Below are 18,697 nucleotides of genomic sequence, written 5' to 3' on the forward strand. Positions count from 1 at the left end.
TTTTTCTCCATCCATGTATCTTGCTGTCCATCCTGCTAAGCTGATGGAAATTCTAGTCCTAGAAAAGGACTGAAAAACAAAGTCCTAGAAACTTTTCTCTAGGAATAACCTGCGCCTTGTCCTGGACAGCAGCAGGACTGCTCTGTGTAGACGGATGGGCCCAAGAGCCAGAGGAGCAGCAGGGCTGGGGCAGAGCCTGCCCAGCAGAAAAGGTGAGGAAACTTCCACAACCGAGACAAGGGGTGTTGGTTTTTTTGTAAAAATTTATTCGGTGTAGTCTGGAAGGGGTTATAGACCAGCATAGACAGCATTGTATATACACACTGCAGCACAGGGCTGGGAATGGCCCCAGTGGATCCGGCATTCCAGGCCTGACAGTGGCATCGTCAGGAACCAGAGCGGAGGAGCCGATGGTGGGTGAGAGGCAGCACATTGGGTTAGATCTCAGTCAGGGCTTGGCTGTAGCTGTTGGTGCTACTGAGTCAGGATAGAGGTGGAATGGGAAGGGTTCCTAAGGCAAGTGGAGTGCAGGATGCACTGAGGTCTGGAGCTGTGGTGTGCAGGCAGCAGGAATCCCACACGGAGCTGTGCACCCTGTGGCCGTTTGGGTTTAAAGTGAAGGCGCTGAGGATGAACCTCTGCTGTGGTCTGAGCGCTCCAGGTGTGTCCCTGGAGCTGGGGAGCAGCAGCAGGGCTGACCCAGCCCTCCCTCGTAAGGCAGCACTGAGGCATCGACATAAATACTGCGGGAACTCAAACTTCCAGTTATCGCTAAAAACGAGAGGAAAAGCTGTTTTTCCTGAACGTGCTGCTCTGAGCTGGGTGGGGAAGGGCAGTGGTGACTCCCAGGCAGGAGGGAAAGCTTGTGCCCATCCCACGGCCAAGGACTACAGGCCAGTCTGGAGACACACAAAGCAGTGGTAACCTCTGCAGTTTGTATTAGACGGTGTTTGTGTGGATATGAAAAATTCCTACGGTATAAAAATAGCAAGAAATGGGACAGCTGACTTCAAAAAAAGGTAAGTAAAAGTCTCTGGATCCGGATCAGTGAGGAAGTTGCATGATGGGTTTTTCAGGTTAATACCTTGTAACCATAAACTAAAAACAACAAAAAAAATTCCAAATCTACATAAGTTTCCACATCAACTCCATCTCTCGTAGTGCATCTCATCCTCAGCTATAAAGTATTTACAGGTTTTACTCATTTACACAATATGGCTTCACTAAATTGTAACACAAAGCATTAAAACATCTCAGAGCAAAATTCTTCATAAAACATTCTGAATACAAAGTTTGGCATTTCATTGGTTTGGCTGAGAAAGCAGCAGAGTTACTTGTTTTCTGACTGTGCTTTTTGGTGACGACAAGCACAGCTTTTGGTCATTTCCATCGGGGCTTAAACTCTGTTACCAGAGTCAGAGCTCCCTCTCCCTCAAAGCCCAGCTGAATGTCCCGAGCTGCGGCCGCTGCGTTGGACCCTGTGTTTGCCACTTGGGAAAGGAAGAGAAGGCCTTTTGTTTGGGACTTTCGAGTAAGACAAAGCAGGATGTATTTTGTGGTGGTTCTGAAAGTGCAGGTCTTTGGTAACGATAAACAGAAAGAGCAAAGCGAGGAAGGGGGGGGGTTGCTGGGAACAATGTTCAGCCAATTCCATGGAGGGAAAGGTCCTGGCACAGGGACACGTTTCATCATCGGGAATTCAAACGAGGAGCAACCTGCAGGAGAGGGATGGGTTAGAAAGTGTTCAAAACAGAGATGCTGCAACAGCTTCAGTTCCCAAACATCTTCAAGTTGAGGCTGTTCCAAGCAGCCTGTGGTCCTGATGGGAGCTCCCAGCTCTGACACTGGAAGGGGAGTCAGTGCAGTGTGGATTTGTCCTGGATTTATCTCTGGATAACCTTTAATCTGACAGTGCATAAATCAGCTGTGTGACTGTATCTGACTGGCAGGACAACCACAAACAAGCTGAGAAAGGGAGAGGATTTTTATTTTTTTTTTTGCTACCTGTGCTTTTAAATGTATTTAAAATTTGACTTGCTCTGGAGTAACGTGTTAACACCCTGAATATTGGGGGGAAATACAAAGCCAGTGCCAGGACAGTCACTTGCTGAGCCTGAGTAAAGCTGGCAGGCCCTCAGGGCTGCAGAAATACAGAGCACAGCTCCAAGTGGGGGAAAGGCTGGGAGACCAGGGCAGTGCAGTTGGCAAGAACATCACATGGCACAGGTCCCAGGTGTGCAGGTAGAATTTCATGCCAAAATCCGGGTTTGATTTGTAAGTGAAGCCCAGCCCTTACTCACCACTGTTAGATGCCCGTTCTTGGCTTTGGCTATGAGCAGTTCTGAGCCCGAGATGAAGTCGATGATCCCTTCTTTGCCTTGGCCCGCTGTGAATTTTATGCTGTGAAGAGAAAGGTGAGAACAGCTCTGCTGAGTGTGTGTGACTCTCCAGGAGCTCAGTGCACACAAAAAATGGTAATGGCTGCTTTGTATTGATGCTTTGCTGCAACAGATCTGTATGTTCAAGGAAATGGAGCCTTAGTTAAGGTGTATTTGGTGCATTTTGAGGGGGTACAGGAATGTTCCTGTAGCCCTTTAGTGCTGAAGCAGAGCCAAGGGGGGCCCTGGGAGGGCCTTGGTGTCACTCACCTGCCCTGGTTGATGTTGACATTGTTGATTTTGTCAGCCAGGATGGCTGTTTTTGTCAGGGTCTCGATCACGTGGTCACTCTGCAGGACAACGTCTCCCTGGGAGGAGAGACCATGGTTTAGGATCATGGCTTTGGTGTCACTGCACCAAAATCACTGCACTGGAATGAACAGGGACAGAGCCATCTCCTGTCATAGGTGAGAAAGGAAAACCAATCCTCCAAGGGGACCAGGCTTGGTGAGGCTCTCAGTGGGTCACACTGCACCTGTGGCAGTCAATTCATCCACCAGGTACCACTGATGGGGACAAGGGACAGCACTGACCCCGCTGGGGAACCCCACCCGTGAGAACAAGTAAATAGAAGTGAAAGGGCCCTTAGAGCTGGTACACAGTTACACCCGTCACCTGTGTGAGCCCTCCCCTCCTCCCAGCTGGATCTGCTCTCTGTGCCTTTCAAACCTTTCCCAGAGGTGGCTGGAGGAGGGATGGAGGAGCCCCCCTACCTTCTGTTTGTTGTCCTCACAGTGCACGTGCAGCACAAACAAGTTGTCGCTCAGGCTGCTGACAGAGATGCCTGTGGGAGAGAGAGGCCATGTGGCAGCAGCACTGCTGGGACCTTGGGAGTGTCCCACCACCTCTCCCAGGAATGCAGCAACTGTTCCCACACAGAGACCCAACAGCTGAGGGCACTGACAAGGCAGCAGAGAGGCTGAGGGGGCTGCAAGGGGATGAAGGGAGAAGTTTCAGCCAAAGCCTATAATGACCACACTGCACCAGACTTGGCAGTTTTCCCTCTCTGACCAAGTTCCCTCTCCAAAAGGATCAAGTCCCTGATGGATATTTTGAGTGCCAAAAGCTGCAGCAGTGTCCCAGGCAGCTGCTGTGCAATAATGGTGCAACTCCCCTGTGCTGGGGCAGTGCAATTGGGAAATTACTTAGGGGAGATGAATTGAGTAATTTCTGTGACATTTTACGGAATTTAATTTCAGAAAAACTCAATTTCAAGAAATTACAGACTTGAAATGCTTGTCAGGATCAGACAATTCCGTTCTTGTCCAGGATCGGATGATTCTGTTCTTGTCCAGGACAGACAAGCTGGATCTTGTATTAGCATTACTGAACTGAGTGCAGTGCAGGGAGTCTGTTTCCGTGCCCATTCCCACCTGTGAGGTTGGTGTAGTCGATCCTCTGTTTGATCCTGGACTCCTCCACGACGATGGCAGCGCTCTGGGTGAGCAGCAGCTGCCGCGGCCTGGCTTTGTACCCCCGCCGGTCGTACTTGACCACAGGCACTGCATACTGAAACAAGGGTTAGCAGGGCCAAAACACAGCTTGGGGGCCAAAACACCTGCAGCCCAGAGAGTGCCCAGGAGGAACAGCCCAGTGCTTGGGAAGCTGGGAATGGAGGAGATCATTCTTTTGAGTCCCATTCCCTGGGGCAGAACTTCCTTGCTGACCCCAAGCAGTTCCCAGCAGTGCTGTGGGGGCTGCAGCTGTCAGGGCTGGGGGCCTGCAAACCCCCAGTGTCAGTCTCTGCAGGTTTCTCCCTTCCTCTCCAGCTGCAATCCCTTCACTTCTTAACTGACACAATTAAATTGCCCAAATCTCCTCTTTCTGAGCCATCAGCTTTTCCCACAGACTATCCTCCAAAGTATTACAAGCTTAATACAATGTAAAGTTCTTGCTGTACTTTCCTCAGAAATCTAATCTCTTCTGCTGAATAACTCTAGAAGCTTGACAAAAGTATTGGGATACATATCTCACCTTAAGTGCTTCGTTTTCTAAAGCCTGAAGGACTTTATTATGTATCTCTTCCTTACCTGTATTAAAACCAAAGAGGTGGGGGGTCAAAAAGAAATTTCTAGCAAGAAAGAGTAGATGAATCCCCCCCTTCCTTCCTCCTGTTAAACTTGGCAACACCTACTCACCCAGTCGAGTGTTGATGAAGAGTCTGGGAACACTCTGAGGGTAATTGTCTTTTTTACCCTTGAAAATCTCACTGGCAATTACTTTCTGTTCCAACTGCAAGGACAAAAGATGAATTCTTGTTTAGTTTAAGATTTCTCCTTGTTAAAAAGATACATTTGTCTTAAAAGAGATGTTCCCTTTTTGGTTTTATTAACAACTGTCATTTAGTTCTGACCTCCTGAATCATACCAGTCACAAAATTACATCAATATTCCATACATCTCTCACCCTTTTTTCCTTTCTCTTTCTTAAGTAAATATTTTATTTCCTGTTTGAATTTATCTGGACATGACACATAGTCTCTGGATTTTAATAATGCCCATGTTTAAAAAGTCTCAGAATTCTCCCACTGCAGAGCTTCTCTCAACCTCTTCCCCTCAAGCTGCACAGTTTGCTCTTCTGCTCTATCCCTTATGGGTTTTTTAATGCTTAAGACTTACTTTTCTTTCCCCCTGAAGCCTTGCAGTATCTTTACCTGAAGCACTGACAAAAGTCATGTCCTTATCAGTGCTGTGTAACACCTTCTCTGATCTGCTCAATATTCCCCACCTTATCCTGGCAAACAGCACAATTCCATTAGGCACCGTATGGCCCTGGGAGTTCCTGTTTGGATGATTAGTCACCATAAGCCTTTAGTCCCTCTGAGGTGGCAGAGTTCCAGGACAGTCACCCCACACTGTGCTCTGCCCTCACAGCAAGAACAACCCCAGTGACTGGGGAAACTGGAAACCCCGTTGCTGTACTTGGGGCAAATGCTGTGGGTGCTGTGACACAGGACAAGGGACCTGAGACGATTTACAGGGAAAAATGGGGATAAAAGATCCTCCTCATCAGTGAGTCTGGTTTGCTGGGGGAAAGCAAGTGTTCTGCTGAGCTGGTGTTAATCCCCTGTCCTTAATCACGGGCTCAGACACAGCCCCTCCTTACAGGTGTCGATGCACTGCAGCCCTCAGAAGGTGAGACACCGTGCAATGAAAACCTTCATGGCAGCTATTACAGTTACATCCCACTGGTTTGTTGCCTACATTTCCTTCTATGCCTCTTTACTGAGCCTTTTTTTAATATAAAAATATAAAAATTTATATTTATAAAAATTCCCTCCCCCTACAGTTCCATGATTAAGATCAATCAAATCTCAGTATCATTTTTTCAGTTGCAACAGTAGCTGGAACTGTTCATGTAAGTTCTCTGTTTGGAATATGACTGGGTTTGTGTCTGCAGCACTCTTACTCTCTACTTTACATGGTACAGGCAGAATAATGCAGCTTCTTACATTTTTATCTTCCATGGGCAGAATAACAGGGCCTTTCAGCAGAGAAATTATGTAGGGGCTTGGCTACACAAAGTGTTTAAATAGTACGTATTCAAATACGTATAGAACGGGTTTTCTTTCATACACATTCCAGTCTTTTAGTGCTTTGTCTCTAACCTAAGGGAAAATAAATGACAGTGTTCCTGTGGAGCTGTAACACCACCCCAGAATGCAGCGATTCACCAGCCCCTCCACATCCCCACTGTGCCTCCCCTGCCCCTCCCATCCAGCTGCTCCTCTCCTTCATTCCTTGCAGTCAACAATGCTGAGTTCTGCTCTTGGGAATGTCAGTGTGGTTTGGGAAACACCCTAAAGGATACCTGCTGCTTCCACTCGGGGCTGATCCTCTTGCAGTAGCTCCACACCATGTTCTGCAGGCACAGCCGGCGCAGGAGCTGCGACGCCTGAGGGGGAAATCACACGGGAATTGATAATAAATTTATAATAAACAGCTCAGAGCTGCTGACAAACCCAACAGTGCAGAGGAGAAGCAACTGCAGAGAATGCACTGCTGGGTTAAAATGCTGTTTCGTGACTTAGAGTTGCTTTTAGAATTAAATAATTAGTTTATTTTATGCCTTTCTATGAGAGTCTGCCCTGTGACGTTCTCCAGCTGCTTTAGAAGGGGGAATAAATACCAGGATCCCCCCACTCTACACTGCTGTGCCCTTCCTTCCTTCCAGCTGTACCTGCAATCCAAACAAGGACCTTTGGATAAGGTAACTGGGATTTTCTGCAATATTTTGTTTCGATCAGATAAACCAATTCAGCCAGATGCAGGATAATAATGGCAATAGAGGGCATTTAATATGTTCTCACAGGCAGTGACGTTGTCAGTGCAACCAGTTTAACTGTCCAGAGGGAGCTGAATTTGTCCAGAGAGAAATGGAAGAGAATTTCAGAAATGGGTGAGAAAACCAGCAGAAAATGGTGTTGCAACTAATGATTTCATGGATGTCTGTGATTACACCCCTGAGTTGATGTCTGGATTAATTCCACCAGCAGGGATGCTGGTGCAGTGTGGAACCTGGTTCTCTTGCTCAGAGCAGGAGGGTCCCCTCAGGCTTGTGGTCCCCAGTATTGCCATTTCCCTCCCCCATCCCACGTGTGATTCCCCAGATCCCAGGGCAGCCCATTCCTACCTCAGAGAGGGACGGGGGAGGAGTTGGCCAGGACTTATCCAAGACATTTTTTGGCAGGTTACGTTTGAGGTTCATGAGGAAGGAGTAGCGGATGTAATCGAGGAAATACTCGTTCTCTGGGCACCGAGGGTGGTTCCGGTAAATGAAACCTTTAATGAACCTGAGGAGGAAAAAGGTATTATTAGAAACTTTGAAAAGTGATGTCCAAAACTTGTGATACTTAAAGCTCCTTTCCAATCCAATTTTCTAGGCTTTGTTTAATAGTTGCAATTTATTTTTAAAAAGCTCCAGATACTGTAGTGACAAAGTTTCATTTTTTTGCATCTTATTACGAGGGAATAAGTGATGTTTGAGGGTTTGGGCTATTCTTTACACACCTCCTGATGGTCTCCACTGCCCACTTCCTCTTGGCAGCTTTTCGGCGTCCCAAGGTCCCCCGCCACCAGGACTGGATGATTATGGCTAAAAAAAAAACCAAAGATTTTGCACTAAGTGAGGTCCTTCATCCCAGCACTGACTCCAGACAAAGCTGGCACCGAAGAGTGCTCAGGAAAGCCCGCCCTGGAAATAAACAGCCTTCAGCGTGGCACAGGGAAAAGAATATAATGTAAGTTTTTAACAATATAAACCATTGGATAAATGTCAGTAAAAAGCACCAGCACAGGGAACTGCTGTGGGGGCTGCTGGGGGAATGTCTCTCTCTCTGTGTCTCTCGTACCTGAGCGTTTCATGGTCAGGAATTTCTTCCGGCGGTAGAAACCTCTCCATGTGGCCTGCATTTTTGTTGCTGAAATTGAAAGACAAAACAGCAGTTTGTGACTGTGACCAAGCAGGTTTTGGTAGAAAAAGACTCAACTTTTTAAATAGAAACCCCTCCCTGAACAAATAACAAAAAAAATCAATGAGAAAGGAGACAGCTACTGCAGTGTGAGTGTCTCACCCAGACTCTGCTTCCTCACTTCCAGAGCATCTTCTGTTGCAAACAAGGTCTTGGGAAAGCGGATAAAAATCTTTGTTCTACAAACAGAAATGCAGAATTACATTTAACATGCTGGAGAAGTTTGCTTTCTACCCTTGGCGTCCTCTTTGGGCTCCGTAATCCCTCCCTCACCCACTGGGTACAGAAGCCTTATTTAAGAGCCATTACATGGACACCTGATGATTTATAACCTCGAATGAAGAATACAGAAGAACTAACCGTCCCATTTTGTATTCTTCTGGTTTGTAGCCAAGGTGCTTCACCAGCACGGCCACCCCGTCGTGGGGCCGCCCGTCCCACGTGGGCCACGTTTCCGGACACAGTGACTTGTACCTGCAAATTGGCAGGAGAAGAAACCTCAGGGAGAGAACTCCAATCCAAGAAGAAGGGTCAGAGGCCACGGGAAGGGGGAGAGGCCCCCTCTAAAAATAGGTCTGTGAGGTTTTAGGGCTGCCTCTGTGCTGTTGAGAACGACTCCCCAGCCTTGGCATTGGTGGAAGGAAGGCCAGGGAGAGGCAGCAGCAGTGGAAAGAAGTCCAAGGTAATTTTACCTCTGCAGGAAAACTTCATATTTTCTTCGATATGCAAACCCAGCCCTGCGCACCCTGAGGTTCTCCATCAGCCCCAGGTACTTCACTTGGTGTCTGATAAGAACTTCATCGAATCGATCTGGAGAGAGCAGGAAAATAGAGAAACAGGATCAGTGTGTGGCTGCCCCTTCACCTGGAGAAGGGAAATGCTCAGTCTTGTTGTATCTTACACAATCATCTTTAACCTCTAACCCACCCTTGCAGTGCAATTCCCACATAACTTTCTGTCTCCTGCCTTCCCCCCATCCCTTTTTAATAATTTATATTTAGTTCCAAGACAAAGTTTTCCTTGAGGATTTTCTATGCACACAGGAACAAAAAATGAGGGAGAATAAAGGTCACTAAAGGGCATTTATGTAGGTTAATAATTCTTTACTTTAACCATGACCCTACTTCACCCAAGACCAGTGCTCCCATTCCATTTCCTGGCTGCTGGCACTGCCACCACCTCCCTGTGAGAAGCTCTGGCACAGACCCAAAATGAACAAATCTTGCAGGACTTCATTTCTGCTCCTTTCTGTGCCTCACTGACTGGGATCTAGTGCTCTACATCTGCCAAGGAAGAGTCCCCAGGGTCATACCAGCCTGTTTAGCATCGTTGGGTTTCATGCAACGAATGTAGGAGGGTTCTTTGGACATCAGGATTTCCATGAGTTTGGAGAGGCTGTTTTTGAACTGAGTTGCTGCCTAAGAGAAAAGAAAACTATGTATGAAGCAATGACTTAGAGCTGGTGACTGCAAAACTCGGGCTCCCAGCTTTGAATGCGAGGGGCTCTCACTGGGATCACCACGTTGGAGAGCTCATGTCTTTAAAAAGAGGAAACAGCCCCATTTCTCTCCAGCTCTCGTGTTCCTACCGTTTCAGGTCTCTTTTTGTCTGTCAGCTCTGTCCTGTCGAAACACTGGTTTATGATGGGGTTCTCTGAGTTGCACATGGTCTGCAGAGAGAGACAGGTTTTCAGAGATAAAGTACAGACCATTCCTCAGTGAACCACCAGAGAAACATGGGACAAAAACTGGTTTTGTTTGGGGTTTTTTGGTTTGTGTTGCTTTTTAATAATAAAATGAACATTGGGCACCTCAACTGCTCTTTTCATAGCACAGACTTATGGACACATGTTCTCCAGGTGGAGTCTAGAAGAATCTTTTCCCTCAGGTCCATCCCATTTTAAACCCAACTGCTCATTCTGCAGGGTGCTGGAAACATCCTCTGTCCACACTCACCTCCTTCAGGTTCCGGAAGAGAAGGTCATTGTTTTTATCTAGAAAACCTGGAAGAAAAAGAAACCACTCAGGCTCCCACTGCTGTTCCATGGGAGCTTCAGGGCAGGAAAAATTCTATGCCCAGATTTTTCTTTACTACACAGTGGAGCTGTTTTAACTCAAAGGGCACGGGATGGGAGGAGGAGAAAAGGAGGAAGGTGATGCACAGACTCACCTGCCACGCTGTAGGTGACGTCCCCAGCGTAGTGCGAGAGCCGGAATTCCTCCCGCCCCAGGGACTTCCGTGTCTTTTGGTCAGCGAGTTTGTGCCTGGGGAGAAAGTCAAAAAGCTCCATGAGAAACAAACATCTGGGAGAGTCACTTCAACAAGCACCGTGATGTTCAGTCCCTGAGCGAACACAGAAGGGGGACAGGGAATGGAATCTGACCTGGTGATTTTCAGGATCACAAGTAAATCAAGAGTTATCCACCAGCACATCACAAAAATGTTATTAAATGTATTTATGTTTATTTCAAAGGGGTGAATTTCAGTGTTCCTTGCAGAGGGGTTCTGCGTGCACATGAGATGCTGTACAGGTTCTAAGCTGAGCATAAGCAGAACATTCACAATAAAAAGACATTTGGAGCTCCAAAATTGAAGTAAATAATCTGAAAGGTGAAGTGGCAAGTCAGTAATGAGAGTTTTGCTGCCCCTATTGTATTTTGAAGCTCAGGCCTGAGAAGAGCCAGGCAGTCAGTATTGCCAATTTATTTTATATTATCTTAAATCACAATCAAATCTCTGCAAAAGAAAACTTGATCATCCTTTATGGGGGACCCAGCACACCAAGGATGCTACTGCTCTACACACCATGAGCACAATGTTTTCTAGGAATAACTAAAGCTCTGGGCTCTCTCACACACTTGGATCTGACCAGTGTAACTGCCCTCAGCTGTGGGAACACTCACGTGAGAAAATGAGGGTGGTTTTTCACAGTTTCCTCCAGTTTCTCCAAGAATGTTGTATCTGTGGCATCCCCAGGTCTCAGACACTCTTCATCCTACAAACAGACACGTTCCAGGACTGGTTTCTGACTGGGCTTGTGGGCACCCAGACCAGCCCTGACTCTGTCTCACTGAAACACTGCCCCAGTCTGGCCCTTTGGCCTTTCCACAGGTAACCAGCTCTGATTTCAAGGAGTGAAGAATTGTTGAGCTGAGAAGGAAAACACTTCCCTCCTTCCATACTGCCTGGATTGGGAGCTGCTTTCCCCAGAGTCCATGGAGGTGATACAATGGCTTTTCATAGTGTCACTGTTCAGTGTATTGTTGCTCTCCCCACCTGCTCAAACAGTCCTAACATAAAACTGTTTTATTTCTATGTTCTTGGCCTTGTTTGCCACTACACTGCCCCAAACTTTTCATTTCAAAAGGTGCTTTCGACTCACCAAAATAGAAATGATGCCTTTGAATTTCTCTTCCACCAAATCACAAATTATTTTGTTATTGAAATACTGAACTGGTTCCCACTGCAAAGGCAAGAAATCACACTTGGGGGTGAAAACAACTCTAGGCTGGAAAAACACATGGAAATTTCAGTGGGGAGGTGCTGGGAAGGAGAGAGTGAAGGGATGACATTGGCTCTTACCGCGATGCCTTCGGACTCGTATTCCTCTTGCTCTGACTTTAACGTGAGCTCTATGAAGAGCTGCTGCAATTTTTCATTACAATAATTAATACAAAATTGCTCAAAGCTGCAAACAAAAATCAGAAAAACAATCACTAAGACTGTACCACAAGTAAAACAGTGGGAGCAGCATGAATATAGTAAATCAACAGAAACGGAAGAGGTTTTGTGAAATGTTTATTTAGTGGCTGTATAAATATAGTAAGTTGATTATTTAGTGAAACTTGGTTACAGAAGGAGGGAAGAACAACAGGAAGGATGGAACATGAAGGATGGAAATATGGAGGAACACAGAAACTTTTGATAAGTGACCAATAACACTTCAAATTTGAGAGTCTGTTCATTGCTGTCCCTCAGGGAGGTTCCAGACTGACCTGGCTGTAAATGCTAATTATTAGCTGGATGCCCCAGGTGTTAGAGTCCCTGTGATTATCAGTTTTCCAACTGATTTCCTGAAGTTTAAATTCCACCTCTTTCTCTTATTAAGAGAACCAGAGATGGAATAAGGTCTTGAATCCCAAAGTAGAGAAACACTGTAATGAATGAAGTCATGCAGAGTTTACTCAAAACTCAAGAGACTTCGATTGAAACAAACCTGTTGTGCTGGAAAACCTCAAATCCATAGATGTCAAGCAATCCTAGAACTGTTGTACTTCTCCAGCCTGGAAACTTTTCGTCCTGCAATAGAGAAAAAAATAAATGTAGATTTGTACTCACAGCTACGATCCATCACCGGATCTTGATCATTTAGTTCCAGCATTTACTGCTTAATTTGGAAAACAATTTATAAATCACTAAGGCTTGGAACTTGTATTTACTGCTTTGCAGCTAAAAGATTTGGAATTTCCTTTCACAGGTGGTTGGATATCAAGAAATAAAAGGTTCACTTGCCTTGTAAGCCAGAGACTTGTTGACCTTGTTCACCAGCCAGGAGAAGGTGCGTCCGTAGACAGCCTTGGCGAGAGCATCCCTGGCATAGGCCGCCTGCTCCAGGTTCAGGGGACTGACCAGCTGCAGGCAGGAGGAGACAAAAGCCATTCAACATCCACTCCAACAAGAGATTCCACTCCCCTGGATCACTATTAATTAACAGCCACTCCACAGCCCCCCTGGGGCTGCCTCCCAGATGAACAGTCACCAGCGGGTTGTGGGATTCCTGCACTGAATCCTCTGACAAGTGAGAAGGGACTGTTGGGCTCTGGTATGAGAGCTCAAGGTGTGTTAATTCCATGTGCCTCCCACATCCCCAGGTCCTGTTCTTACCTCTTCCCCTTTTGCTATGATCTTCTTGTGGGTCAGTGCATCCCGAAGAACAGAGCCTTCCACTGCTAGAAGCTGCAAAGCAATGGGATATTAAATTGATTTTTGAAGCAGTATGTTCCACTTACTAATAATAGTTTTAAGACATCAGAAAGGCTGCTTCCTAAAATCCCAGTCCAGTGAACCAACCCTTTGTTGCCCACTCACACTGCAAGTCTTCTGCAGCATCAATCCCTCCCTTTTCTCCCACACATCCCCTCCTTTCTGGCAGTGATATGACCTAACAAATACATTGGCTTGATGGTTCTGGCACAAAGAACTGACCAAGCAAAGCCACAAAGGTGGGTTTTTCTTTAAAGTTCTTCTCCAGAGTCTTATTCCTATCTCTCTGCCTGAAGGTGAAAACCACAAAGCAGTGGTGGATCAGGTGGTAAAGAGAGAGGATGTCAGTTAAAGGGTTTTGATGATAATATTTGCATTTTATTTAGGTCAAACAAAAGTAAAATTTATGAGAGCTTCTAAATCATATTCTAAAATTATATGATGGTATCAAGTTCAAAATAAGGAAACTGCCACAATTCACCTTTCCTGTAATATCTCCCTGACTGGTAATACTCACCCTAGCCAGGTATTTAATCTGATTCTCTGTAGTGACCTGAGAATTTCCTTGCTCATCAACAGCAAACTGCACGTTCCCCATGTGCAGAACACTGGCCACAATGCTCAGCAAATCCTGGGATGGAAGCAAGAGGCAGAAGTCAGGATGATGAAACGAGCACACAGTGAGGTTTTTATGTTAACTAACATTTCACAAGAACATTTTGTATCTTTTTCAGGATTTCGGTAGAGAATACATTCACTCTGAATTGATTCACTCTCATTTGATTGCAATCAGAAATCCCAAATCAAAGCAGAAAAATTCTTTGAAAGCAGGAAAATCAGCTGTGCTTCCACACATGCCTCACCTCCACCTCACTGTCACTGAAGCCAATAATGGACAGGGCTCTTCGCATGATCTTCCACTCATTTTTGTCATTTATGGAGCTGACCCTTGCACAGTGACCCTAAAAAGACACAGTTTGACACAAATAAATAAATAACTGCCAAAGATACATTATCCATGCTCAATGCACTTCTGTTATACACTTCTTTTTAACAGCAGTCATCTCAGAGTTATTTCTGAAGTGAGGGAAAGAAACGACAAAATCAACCGAGAATATCTTGGTTCTATAATATAAAAATATTATAAGAATTACTGGTTAATGCTCACCTTTACTAAATAATGATACTGCTGTGGGTTCTTCTCGAGGCCCAGCCTCCGCAGCAAGTCCTCCTCTCCTCCCTCTAGCAGCTGGTAGAAAATGTGGAAGTTCCTCTCGCCGTGATTCTGGTGCACAACTCGGGATTTCTCCAGGAGGTAGTTCAAGATGTGGCCCCCGACAGGAGCCCCCTAAATCAAACCAGGTACATTGAAACAGTTCATCAACATAAAGGAAAATGTTTCTGCTTCTTGGTTGTCTATTCAAAGACAAACAGGATCTGAAACAAAAGCCCATAAAAACACAGAAAATCATCTGTCATTTTGTATCACAAGCTCTATTTCAGCTCCAGCACGGTGATTTGGGTGCTCGAGTGGATGCAAAATGAGCTATTGAGTGACAATGACATGGTGTAACACCAATCCTGGCCACAGAACATGCTGAATGGCATGTTGTCTTGTGTAAAATTCCTTCTCAGAAGGTATTCACAAAACTGTAAGTGTGGAGGGATTGTATCCTGAGATGTTTAAAGAACTGCAGGATGGCAATGCTGAGCTCCTCAGATCCTGCACTATGTGGGACACCAGGGATCAGAATGGAAACAAACACTGTGCAAAGTTACACAGGACAGAGATTATCTTCAGATCACAGCTGGATTATGTGGATTTAGTTCGGGAGTATCCATTTGCACAGTGCACATATACCCTAGGAATAAGAGGATTTAATCTCACTGTCTCCTTATGTAGAGAAATAAGGGAAGAAAGAAAGGAGAGTGAGTACCATAAACCCACTGGAAGTAAACTTTGCTACCACAGACTCTGCTCACATTGTCATCAAGGAAATGCAAAACAATTGCTCCACACACACATCAGTACAAGAACACACAGGCAACAGAGAACTGCTATGACTGGCACAGTTTCCAAGGTACAAAACAGATTTCAAGTTACCCTGTAATCAAACTGCACATCCATGTATTTCCCAAATCGACTGGAGTTGTCGTTTCGAAGGGTTTTTGCATTTCCAAAGGCCTGAAATGAAAATGATTAGAGAGAAATAAATAAGTACCAAATAAGATTATTTATAAACACTTCGGTGAAGCTGCCAGTTATTTGTTTACAGCCACTAAAGCCCAGGATTTTCCTTTCTGCAAAGAAAAACAAGAAGGAAGCAGATTGCTCCCAAAATTCTAAGGCTGATCTTTATACCCAGTGCAAGCACTGCAGATGGAACATCCTCTGAAAATACTTCCATCCCCTCAGCAAAGCTTATTTTAATGCCGGTCCACTGTTGACAACATATGTCATGTCTGACAGTCTTTTCAAAGGTTCCTCTTTCATTACAGCCATTTGTTACAGCCACCTGCTGCTCCACTGACAACAGGCTCTATCCCAACAGGACAGGGCCTGCCGGGCTCTCCCTGCTCCTGGGAGCACACCTTTCCCAGGATACAGCACCCAGCTGAGCATGGAGCAGGAAAATCACCGGGCACTACACAGACAGCTGGGGCTGGACACTAGAGGACACCACAGCACCAGAAAACGAACCCACAAACGCATTTATCCGCTGCCCACTGCAGTGTGCCCCTTCCTGCCTTTGCAGACTAACCCAGTGAACCAGAGCTCTTCCCACTCCAAACTCCCCTCTCTCCCTGCAGCCCCGGCCATGCCAGAATTCCTCCCAGTGGAGTGGAAAGGGCCAAGCGAGCTCAGCAGCAGCCAGCCATTCCTTTGGCTTGGAACCAGAGCGGGATTCCCCGGTGTGCAGAGCAGATGATCTGCCCACACACCATGACCCAGCACTCCCAGGACACGCTCTCCGCTCTGTCATGTCCCGTGGGGTCCCACCTCCACCACCCCCTCAGCTGGAAAATGTGAGTGTCACTGCTGTGACTCAGCGCCAGGTTCCCGTGGGAGTTACCTCCAGGACGGGGTTGGACTGGAGCAGTCGGTCCTTCACGGTCTCGACCTGCTGGCTGGCGGGGCAGGTCACGGCGTAGTACTGCAGGATCTTCTTGGTGGCCTCTGTCTTGCCAGCCCCGCTCTCCCCGGAGATCAGGATGCACTGATCCTTCCTCTCCGTGCGCAGGGAGCGGTAGGAGTTGTCTGCAATCGCGTAGCTGCGGGACAAGGACAGCCAGGCATTGGTGTGGCTCCTCGGGTGAAGGGCAGAGACCCCTCAGAGAGGATTATCCCACCCTGAGAACTGTGGGCAGACACACCCCAAAAGAAGCATCTGCCCCAGTCCATGGGCTGGGTGAGACCATATTGCTCCTTCACACTAGTGAAGACACAGGAGATCACTCCTTTCACAACTTAACCACTGAGCCCAGTTTCTGCAGGGTGACAGCACAAATTACCAAATTCCTTCACAAACTGACAAAAGAAGTTTCTGTAGAAGTTGACTAAATGGTGCAGATCAACTTTTCTAAATATACATGATCTCTCAACATTGGTCCCCCAGGACAAAAAAGCTTAACATTCAGGAAACACCTTGTTGTCCAGTGGTGTTTATTCTTGCTTATCTTTTCGGTGATGACACACTCAGGTGGTCACAGCTGCACTTTGCTATTTGGGTGGATCCTGTAATGTGGCTCCAGAGTAGCCCAACCTCTCACAGCTTCTCTTGGATGGTGGGAAGAGTTGGATGAGCCAGCACAGACTAAGGAGCATCCTGCAGGTTCAGCTACCCTTCACCTTAGGCCAAGCACTGCCCAAAACACCTCCTGCCTGCACAGGCCAGCTCTGGCCCTGTCCCTGCTTCCTCTTTGCTGCTTTTTCCTTCCCTTCTCTTTTCCTGCCCATCACAGACCAGACAGGATTTCATGCCAAGAGTTACACAGTTATACACACTCTTAGAACACCAGAGAGCAGGAGGATGAGTGACAATGGTGGCAACTGCTCACAGAGGGAGAGGGAAAGGACAACGGGAGAGAGTAAAAGAGAAGCATCAGCCCTTCACAACTCGTCTAAGACAACCTCCATAACAATATTTTCAGCTGTCTTACATGTGGTGATCAAGCAGATATCCTGTCTTCATATGCTTGACAACCTTCTGCTAGCTTTGCCTTTTTTTAATTTTCCTCTTTTTTTTCTTTACCTCTCATGCTGTGCAATTAATTAGAAATAATCACAGCAAAATAACAGCCGTGGCCTTCTCAGGTCTATTAATACTTGGTGCTAAGGCAACACCAGTGAGCTACCTAGCAACACAACTCCACACTTACCCCACTGAACACATCACGTCCTTCTCTTCCCATCCAAACCCTGCCTCTGGAGCATTTTGAAAACAGCTGAATAAATGTAAATTTAATTTAAATTTGAAGAACTGCCTCTAGACTGTGTGCCTTTATTGGGTGGTTTATGGCACTGTGAGCTCCAGCAGTCACACACAGCACACACAGAATCACTTCAGTTAAAGATGTTTATGGTCCCATTTGCAGCCCCCCATCTCCAAACCCCCCGGAAGGCCATAAAGAGGACAGGATGTGACAGATCCCTGGGAAGTGTGCTGTGTTCCAAGCCCATAGGGATAACTTTCCTCCTCTGAACGTGATGCACTTCCCAGAGAACCCAGAGCTCAGGCCTAGACTTAAACTAGTTTGACACTGGAACAGACATCTTGAAGAATTCTGGCTTTCTAGAATCAGTTTAAAAGAGGAGAAAGAGGGAAAAAAGACACCTGAATTACTGTAAAAGGAGAAGCCCAGAGCACCACACTGCAGACAGGGTATTTCGATGCTCCTCAGAGTAATTTTAAATGCATACATCATCAGATAATGCAATGTAAATAAATAATGCAATGGGGTTTAATGGAAGGGTAAAAACAGTTAAGAAAAACACTGTTTTCCCAGTGGGAGTAGCAGTGGTATCCAGCACTACAGTTCTCCAGGGTTTACTCATGAGTTGCACGTTTTACAACTTCTTATGGGACTAGTCAAAAGAAAAGAGAACAGCCTAAGAAATAATCAGCTGCCCTGTGATTTAAGTGTAGCACGTATAGGAATTAAAGCACATCTGCTTAATGCTTCAATCCATGAGCACTGCCATCATCCTCAGTCCTGCACCTACTGCACACAGAAAAAAGGAGCCACAGTCCCAAGGATTTTCCAGAGAGTCCCAAAACTCTCATCTGAGGACACAGAAGCCCTTCAAGAACACCCTGGCCAAAGTGGAACATCTACACCAAGGGGAGAACTGAGGAGGTTTGAATGCAGGGTTTTTTCAGGTTTAATTTTCCCCCACGTAGGTTCACATAATAAAAATCACATTTTTACCATAAAAAAATACAACTTCAAGTGTTTAGACTTTCCCAAGTAATGGTGTTTCTCCCCCTCTCTGTGCTTGCAGCGCATTCTGTTTTGTTTACTCTCCTGGGCTATGTGCCAGCAATAAGAAACAACCCAAATAGTTCACTCAAAAATAATATCATTTACTCTTCCAAGACCTCTTAAAAAAAACCCCCAAACCAGAATACAACATAAAAACCCCTCCAAGAGGTGCTCAGAATTTGGCCCTTGGTCCTGAAAGAAAACATTCTGAAGCCATGTGGCCTCAGCTCTCAGCCATTCAGTCCAACAAAAAAATTCAAATGCTTTCAAAAATAACTTTAAACCTCAAATTTTTTTTCTTTTTTTTCGAATGGGAAATTGG

The 18,697-nt window shown here is 46.0% G+C and overlaps 1 protein-coding gene across 6 annotated transcripts in view; it reads right to left on the reverse strand.

Annotated features, from left to right (window-relative positions):
• Positions 1-245: 245 nt before the first annotated feature.
• The window catches only part of MYO1C (myosin IC), a 54,928-nt gene continuing 36,476 nt past the window's right edge, over positions 246-18,697 (reverse strand). For all 6 annotated transcript variants that reach the window (XM_064677372.1, XM_064677371.1, XM_064677370.1 and 3 more), the window contains exons 4-32: positions 15,966-16,164; positions 14,996-15,076; positions 14,060-14,239; positions 13,755-13,853; positions 13,409-13,522; positions 12,793-12,864; positions 12,421-12,540; positions 12,125-12,207; positions 11,491-11,596; positions 11,291-11,371; positions 10,812-10,903; positions 10,078-10,172; positions 9,864-9,910; positions 9,497-9,577; positions 9,221-9,326; positions 8,601-8,718; positions 8,269-8,382; positions 8,011-8,087; positions 7,789-7,857; positions 7,448-7,532; positions 7,071-7,230; positions 6,249-6,332; positions 4,577-4,670; positions 4,413-4,468; positions 3,812-3,947; positions 3,152-3,222; positions 2,649-2,746; positions 2,301-2,400; positions 246-1,715 (exon numbers count right to left, since the gene is read on the reverse strand). In XM_064677372.1, coding sequence (XP_064533442.1) covers positions 1,689-1,715; positions 2,301-2,400; positions 2,649-2,746; positions 3,152-3,222; positions 3,812-3,947; positions 4,413-4,468; positions 4,577-4,670; positions 6,249-6,332; positions 7,071-7,230; positions 7,448-7,532; positions 7,789-7,857; positions 8,011-8,087; positions 8,269-8,382; positions 8,601-8,718; positions 9,221-9,326; positions 9,497-9,577; positions 9,864-9,910; positions 10,078-10,172; positions 10,812-10,903; positions 11,291-11,371; positions 11,491-11,596; positions 12,125-12,207; positions 12,421-12,540; positions 12,793-12,864; positions 13,409-13,522; positions 13,755-13,853; positions 14,060-14,239; positions 14,996-15,076; positions 15,966-16,164 — 2,845 coding nt within the window. In that variant the 3' untranslated portion in view covers positions 246-1,688. The remainder of the gene's footprint in view (positions 1,716-2,300; positions 2,401-2,648; positions 2,747-3,151; positions 3,223-3,811; positions 3,948-4,412; positions 4,469-4,576; positions 4,671-6,248; positions 6,333-7,070; positions 7,231-7,447; positions 7,533-7,788; positions 7,858-8,010; positions 8,088-8,268; positions 8,383-8,600; positions 8,719-9,220; positions 9,327-9,496; positions 9,578-9,863; positions 9,911-10,077; positions 10,173-10,811; positions 10,904-11,290; positions 11,372-11,490; positions 11,597-12,124; positions 12,208-12,420; positions 12,541-12,792; positions 12,865-13,408; positions 13,523-13,754; positions 13,854-14,059; positions 14,240-14,995; positions 15,077-15,965; positions 16,165-18,697) is intronic.

The sequence above is a fragment of the Pseudopipra pipra genome, chromosome 21, assembly GCF_036250125.1.
Source record: "Pseudopipra pipra isolate bDixPip1 chromosome 21, bDixPip1.hap1, whole genome shotgun sequence".
Classification (NCBI taxonomy): Eukaryota; Metazoa; Chordata; class Aves; order Passeriformes; family Pipridae; genus Pseudopipra; species Pseudopipra pipra.